The 7,917-nt window shown below is 46.1% G+C and overlaps 1 protein-coding gene across 1 annotated transcript in view; it reads left to right on the top strand.

The window, feature by feature from the left end:
• Nucleotides 1-7,917, top strand: part of LOC103181814 (synapsin-3) — a 95,214-nt gene that overhangs the window by 39,416 nt on the left and 47,881 nt on the right. The window contains exons 5-6 of the mRNA XM_042335290.1: nucleotides 1,471-1,627; nucleotides 5,786-5,875. Of these exons, the coding sequence (XP_042191224.1) occupies nucleotides 1,471-1,627; nucleotides 5,786-5,875 (247 nt within the window). The remainder of the gene's footprint in view (nucleotides 1-1,470; nucleotides 1,628-5,785; nucleotides 5,876-7,917) is intronic.

Here is a 7,917-nt window from a genome sequence, read left to right on the forward strand (position 1 = left end):
ATTGCAGTGTCGTATTCCGTGGAATGACTGTGCGTGGGGCTGGGTTCTCAGACACTACAACAGACACTATGCAACACAATCAGAATTTGTCAAATTCCTCCCATACTTTAAAGGGTGAATTTGGAAAGGAAAAGCTGAGGAGATAGCAGAAAGGCCGTGGATTTGGGGAATAAGCTACAGCCCAGGCTTTGGGATAGAGTGGCGGTGAACTTCCACCCCACCAATGGGGCAGGCACAGGCTTCAGTGTCCCTGGCCGAGGGGACATCAGACAGGGTTTTCATTGGTCATTTCGCCCATAAATTACGCAGTCAATTCATTTAACACTACATTCTTTGAAGCCCTTTGAGTTGTCTCAACGCCGTGATAAGGCTCTATATCAAACGCAGGTATTATTGTTTTTAATAGGGTTTTGCCAGCGCTTCCTGACGAATAGAAAATCTATGAGTGAAACAATACAACAAGAAAGATGTTGGTGTAGAGTTGTGAGGAACAATTTCTGGCAGGATACCAGGAAGTTATTCTTTACTCAGAGGATAAATCAAGGACTGGAACAGGTTCCTTCGGATGAGATGTTAAACCAACGTCTCGTCTACCTGTTCAGGTGGACGATAAACATCCCAGGCACTATTCAAAGAGAGAAGGGAGTTTTTCCTGGTGTCCTGGCCAACAATCCCCAAAATAAAATTGTCATTCTGTTTTTGGGACAACTTGGCTGGCCTGATCACCTACAAATACCTAGTCACTTCACATTAAAATCCTGTGAAGAGCTTTGTGTTGTCTGGATGACATCATAACACACTAGATCAAATGGAAGGATGATTATTATATATTGATGCCGCTGGCTCAGGTTGGAGTGAAACTAGCAAAATGGAGAGCTGCGGAGATGCACCAGTGAGGAGAGATAGTGGAGAAGGATGGAGTAGTCAATGGTGTCAAAGGCGGTGAAGTGATTGAGGAGTCCTTGTTGCAGACAATGACGATAATATAAGGCACACTAATATCTCACAACTGAGACACTCAGAGAGGGCTTTCAGGATGTGGACTGCCACACTGAAAGCAGTGTTTGAACCAAAATCAATATTCGTTGAATGACCTCCTCGATGGGCTGTAAAAACCTGTAGTTCTATAATTTTCTATTCCTAATGATGCCAATATCTCCCTTAAGTACATTCAGTAAGTTTTCCCTCCCCTTTAGATCTGTGTTATTATCTAAACAGCAGAAATGTTTGACCCAGTCCTAGGTTAGAACAACCCTGCTTTGCTCTTCAGAAGCCTCAGAACTCTTTAATAGTAATCCATTAAAAGAGCCATCACTCTTCTTGCCTGCAGAGAATTCAGAGTATGAGTACCAGCTCTAATGCCTTGTAGCTTACTTTCACTCCGTTGGTCCCCTGTTCTAATAACATCTTGTTTTATTTGTGAGTAAGCCATGAAGTGTTGTGAATGGTTCTCCTGTGTTCTTGTTGCAGGTCCTTCAAGCCTGACTTTGTCCTGATTCGGCAATATGCCTACAACATGGCTCAGGGCGAGGACTACCGTAATCTTATCGTCGGCCTGCAATACGGCAAGGTGCCTACTCTCAACTCCCTCCAGTCCATCTACAACTTCTGTAACAAGCCATGGATGGTGAGTATTGGCACAGTGACTCATTTCCCCTGTACAGGAGCAGCTGGCAACACTCCTCAATGCTCTGAAGAGTGACAACGGATAAGGATTGAGGTCCAGTGGCTTTTATGATAGCTGGAAGACAATTACACTCCACACTGTGCTAGTACGGTGCCAGCAAAGACATTGTGGAGTCCTGTAGCTCAGTGGTTAGAGCACTCGCTTTGCAAGCGAGAGACCTGAGTTCAATTCCAGACAGGGCGAAACCTTGGGCAAGTTTCCTTACTCCACACGCCTAATAATAATCCCTCCAAATCCAAAAACAATAATAAATTGGTCATTTTCAATCTACGACTGTTTGTGGGACATTGCTGTGCGCAATTGGCTGCTACGTTCGCCCACAAATATACAGTCAATTCACTTTACAGTGTGTTCTGTGAAGCGCTTTGGGACGTCCTCCTGACGTGAAAAGCGCTATATCAAATGCAAGGATTATTATTATTATTATTATTGATTCTGTAGCCTGCAGAAGTTGAATCTTTAGTACACTTGCCTTTAGTACCTGGCTTTTAGTAGCACGGCCTTTAGCGTGTAATGATTCTGAATCCAAAACACAAGTGTATTAAATAAATTATTTCATTCTCTGTTGCAACTACACACCCACACCAGTTGTTCTCACTGTATCCCTTTTTAGACTTCCTGGTCTTCCTTCATTGGTTTCCAGTTAATTGTTTATTTACTCCGAAAAGGTTATCTAACATTTAGTACCCTGGCCTTTAATACTCTGGCTGCAGGTTGCTGTATATAGCAGGTACAACTCTGGAATACTCTCCCTCAATCCCTCCGCTTTGCCCCCTCTCTCCCCTTTTTCAATTCCTGCCTGAAAACCTTGCTTTTCGACCATGCTTATGGCTGCTCCCCAACCACCCCCTCCATCCCACCCCACCCCCGGCTCAGAATCAGGTTCCGCCACTGTTAAGCACTCTGAGACGCTACACTGCATGGAGGGTGCTATATAAGTGCAAGTTGTTGTTGTTGTTGTGTAGCTTGGATTTCAGAATCAAATGTTCCAAGTAAAATACGCTCAATTCAGCTGTGAAATTTGCCAACATGCACAGTTGTTTATGGACTGGACCTTCACCCTGAGAGCTTGGATGATGCCAGTTGGAGTGGAACAGGGAGATGTGCAGTGGCACTTAATGCCCGAGGCACACAGCTGGCTCCCAGGACGGTGTCTGGACTTTTAATAACTTACTGCTCCTGTACAGTTGGAATAAATGGGTGAAGGGGACATTCTCCACACTGCAGAGCTGTACCCAATCAGACTTTTATTGCCATGTCGCAGTTAGTTACAACTGTGAGGTCCTACACTACTGCATATGGTTAAACTCAGTAATGAGCCCAGCTCTGCATGAGTAATGTGGCAGGTCCTGAGAACAGGCTTTGTGTAATTGGCTCTCAGTAATGGAATTAGGACTGCCTGGAGCACTTCATTTCACCACACTGCAAAGAAGATTGTTGTGTTTCTTTAACTAGGTTTACAGCTGAGTGCATTTAACCCTTTGATCTCCATAGATGTTGTGGGAAACAGCTGCTTAAACCCGTTCAGTTTGAAACTAAAATGCTCTTCATGGTTGCGGAATGGCTGTGGTAAATGTCCTGTGATGTAGGTGATGAAATCCAGTCTCAGATCTTTAGTTTGTCTCTCAGTGCTAGAGGGGTCCAGGCTTTCTCTCTCGGTGCTGGTGATACCATTGATTAGACCTGTTACTGGTCCACCCTCCCCCAAAGAGCAGATCTAGTGTACCAACTACATCTATACAAGATGTAAAGTAACCAGCAGCTATTGTTTTGGTTCCAGATCACTGAGGAATCCTAGAATTATAAGACGTAATGCTTATATAGCACTCGCAGAGAACTGTACCTTTCCAGCTAGGACCAAACACCCCGTTGGAGCTTCTAAGCTGTGACCATTCACTAGCAGAATAAGCTGGTCATTTTTGGATTCCTGCAGGATATCAAGGGAAATGGAGCAAAGGCAGGTAATTGGAGTTGAGGTACATATCAACCATGATCTAATAGAATGGTGGAACAGGCTCAAGGGGTTAATGGCCTACTCTTGTTCCTATGAGCTTTTCAGAGATTGTTCATCTCCAGGGATATCTGGGTCCACCTTCCCCAGCACCACTCTCCCCCCAAAGAGCAGACTTTTAGATGTGGAGCAATTCACTGTTTGCAGATCTCATGATATAAGATCCATAATGTGGACAATAACCTTACCTCACACATTTAGGCTTGTGGTTACCGCCAGTGTAGCATTTCCATTCCCCACACCAGCCAAACTTGTGGTGTCTCAGCTCGCAAATCAAAATGTGAACGGTTTTCTGTGTTAGATTCACAGGCTGGACACAAAGGACTATCGCAGTCAACAGAGAAAGAATGAGAATCACAGAGAGAGAGACTTCAATTCCCATCAATTTGGTCTGGGTTGAGCCTCGTGTTTGAGAGATAAAAGCCTGAGAGTCATTTTTAATTAAAGAAAATATTTCTTTCCCATCTTAAACCATTTAAATCAGGCCCTTAACATTTCCGCCGGCAGCAGAGAGCGACCGCTCGTGTTCTGCCTTCAAAGAAACCAGAGCTTGAGCGGCTCCACTGCTGTAAGAGAAGCTGTCAGCGGCTTAGCCAGCTGCATAATCCCATCATTTCAAATTTGTGGAATGTTTTTAAGAGGCTTTTCATTTTTTTTCTATTCCTAAAGTTCTAACTTTAAACTAAAATGATATCTGAGCTGTGTCTTGTAAGCTAGGCAGATGCTCCGGACTAAATAAAACCATTTTTGTTATTTATTTTGATGTGTGCCTTTGTTTGCTTGTCTCTCAGTCTGAGTGTCTGTGTGTGTGTTTGCCCGTGTATGTGTGTGAGTATGTATTTGTGTGAATGTGTGAATGTGTATGGTGTGTGTATGGTCATATTTTGTCCCTATGTCAATATGCTTTTGTTTTAGTGTAATTGTGTTTCTTTGTCTGTCTGTCTGTATGTGTGTATTCCTCTGTCTCCTTATAAGTGAGTTTGTAATGTTTGCAATTGTCAGATGTGCATTTCTGTGTGTGCCTATGTGTTTGCATGTTTCTGTGCGTCTATGTACGTGTGACATATGAGGGTTAGGACAGATTTATTTTTAACTTTTAGTTCTGAAACTATTCCAGGAACATACTGACATCCAGATTATTGATAACGTTTCTTTATTAAGATTAAAGACTCATTTGTTTCCTGCAGTGGGCCCCACTGGAGACTGGCCAACCTTCTTAAGCTCGCCTCTTCATTTCAGCACTTCAACATCTATAAACATCTTTTTATAATGCAATAAGTACTAATTCTAACTTGGAATAAAGAGCCTGGAAAGGGAAAGTGCCTCAGTGACATTAGCAACAGGAGTGAGCCCGAAATGTCAGATTAATAATAGTTATAATATAATAATAATAATCTTTGCATTTGATATAGTGCTTTTCACATCTTCTAGACATCTCAAAGCGCTTTACAGAATATATTGTAAAGTGAATTGACTGTGTATTTGTGGACGAAACACGGCAGCCAATTGCGCACAGCAGTGTCCCACAAACAGTCGTGGATTGAAAATGACCAATTTATTATTGTTTTGTTTTGGAGGGATTATTATTAAGCATGTGGAGTAAGGAAACTTGGCCAAGGTTTTGGCCTGCCTGGAATTGAACCCAGGTGCCCCGAGGAGGAGGAGCGTGGGCGAGGAGGGGGGGCGCGCGGGCGAGGAGGGGGGGCGCGCGGGCGAGGAGGGGGGGCGCGCGGGCGAGGAGGGGGGGCGCGCGGGCGAGGAGGGGGGGCGCCGGGCGAGGAGGGGGGCGCGCGGGCGAGGAGGGGGGGCGCGCGGGCGAGGAGGGGGGCGCGGGCGAGGAGGGGGGGCGCGCGGGCGAGGAGGGGGGGGGCGCGCGGGCGAGGAGGGGGGGCGCGCGGGCGAGGAGGGGGGGCGCGCGGGCGAGGAGGGGGGGCGCGCGGGCGAGAAAGGGGCCATGGGCGAGGGGGGGTTGCGGGGGGGAGGTGGGCGAGCAGGGGAGTCCCGTGGGCGAGTAGGGAGCTGGCTCTCTCTTTGGAGGGTGAAGACATGCAGTTAAGACTTGGCTAACATGTGCCCTTCTCTTGCAGTTCTCCCATCTGATAAAGATTCAGCAGTCGCTGGGTGCGGAGAAGTTCCCGCTGATCGACCAGACCTTCTTCCCCAACCACAAGGAGATGGTGAGTGTTGCCAGCACTGGCTCTCTGAGAGCTCAGCACTCAGAGCCACTACGTTGTACTTACTAACGGGCAGGAGAAATGGTGACCTTTGCTGAATCACTCTGGCTTTTCCTCCAGTTTTACTGAGCCTGGTTGATTCTCCAGAGTGCTGCTCTTAAGCCCACACATGTTTGCGCTTTTAGTTTAGTCTAAATGTGGATTTATTTTTTGACTTTGCTCGTCAAAACATACCCAAGGTCGCATTTTTCTTTTGCGTTCACATCTGGGCAGCAACAAATAAAGCCTGAGTTAAAGGGATGTCTCAGCCACACTCGGTCGCTTCAGCGGCCTGCTCAGGGTGGTTGGGATGGTGATGAGAAGGGAGCAATTGGCATTGGGGTCCTGGAGCATATTCATTAGAGCACTCGCCTCGCAAGCGAGAGGACACAGGTTCGATTCCCAGGCAGGGTGAAACCTTAGGCAAGATTCCTTATTCCATACGCCTCTGTTTACCTAGCAGTAAATAGGAACCTGGTTGTTGGTTCGCTTTTCTGGAGGTAATAAACCTTTCAAAATAAATAAAATAACAAGCATTTGGTCACTCAATCCACTTCTATTTGTGGGACCCTGCTGTGCGCAACTGGCTTCCGTTTTTTGCCCACAACAGTATATCAACAACATGATAAGGCATTATGTCAAATGCAAGGATTATTATTGCTATTGGCTACATTGGCTGCTATGAAAGTTGATAGCAATAGCAGGTGAGATATCAGCTGCTGTGCAGAGGCGAAAACAGTTCCCCTTTAAGAGCTCCAGAGGAGAGGATGCTAGCAGGGACGTGCTGACTGGGGTGAAGCTGGCAGACATTCAGATCTAACTTGGACATCAACATTGCTGCTTTGGAATATGGTGCAGTGAATCATGCGACTCAAAGCAATGTTAAGCACCGGACTCGTGCTGCAGAGCTGGGTTCTTGGTGAACAGCTGGCTGGCTGGCTCACTGGAGGGTGAATGTATGTGTTGAGTTAAGACCTGGCTGACGAGTGCCCTTCTCTTGCCACGTTAAGCACTGTGAGTGAATCCACATCGTGGGGACCAGTTCAGGTTCAATGAGCACCTGAAACCAGCCAACTGTCCTCCCTTCTCCAATAAATAATTAGCTCCTAATATTTTCCAGAGTGAGACTTGTGTTCTCTTGTGTCGAACCATATGGCAACTTTTAGCCCATTATCTGGGGTTCTTCCTCTAGTGTTGCCGAGCTTTGATCATGCCGAGCCTATCCGGGCACCAATGTGCATCTGATTTCCCCCTGTATACAGAGAGCTCCACTTCTTCCTCTCACAAACTGGAACCAACAGCAAGCTAGGTATTGAGGGATAGTGGGGGAATCACTGTATTAGAGCTTTGGATCAGATGGTTCGTATGGAAATCACAACACAAAAGGGTTGGAAAAGAAAGAGACTGAAGTCAAGTTACTGTGGTAGAAACCAAAGCACTTTTACTGCTTAAGAGTAGAGGACACTGTAAAAGTGACGTACGAAAAGTTACATTTGAAAAGACCATATACATTCATGGAATATAAAATTCATAAATAAACAGAGAAATCTGCTCACAGTGCTGCAAAACAAGAGTTAGCGACAAGTACATTCCATCCAGACAGCTGTGATTTCTCCCCACATCCTTCTACTCCTCCTAGTAACCCTCCACTCCTAGCCCCCTCCCCCCCCCCCCCCCCCGCACAGCTCCCCTCTCCCATGCCTGCTGCAGGGTCTGTGACAAGCAAACACTGAGTACAGGCACTTGCATGAATCAGGCAATGGTACAGGCAAGCAATTCTTTACATAGAGTGATACAGGCACGGAATCAGGGCATTTGGCCCAGCTCGGCTGTGCCGGTAACTCTTTCTGGAGCTGAATCAGGAGGACGGTCTTTTATTTTGACGTCAAACGGCTTATTGAAAGAGCTTTGTTTTGTTCCCCATCTGTGTTCAACGTGTCGCGTAAAACCAACATGGACAACTCTACAATCTAGACGTGCGACAGAATTTGTTTTCAAACAGTGAA

The sequence above is a fragment of the Callorhinchus milii genome, unplaced genomic scaffold (genome assembly GCF_018977255.1).
Source record: "Callorhinchus milii isolate IMCB2004 unplaced genomic scaffold, IMCB_Cmil_1.0 Scaffold5, whole genome shotgun sequence".
Classification (NCBI taxonomy): Eukaryota; Metazoa; Chordata; class Chondrichthyes; order Chimaeriformes; family Callorhinchidae; genus Callorhinchus; species Callorhinchus milii.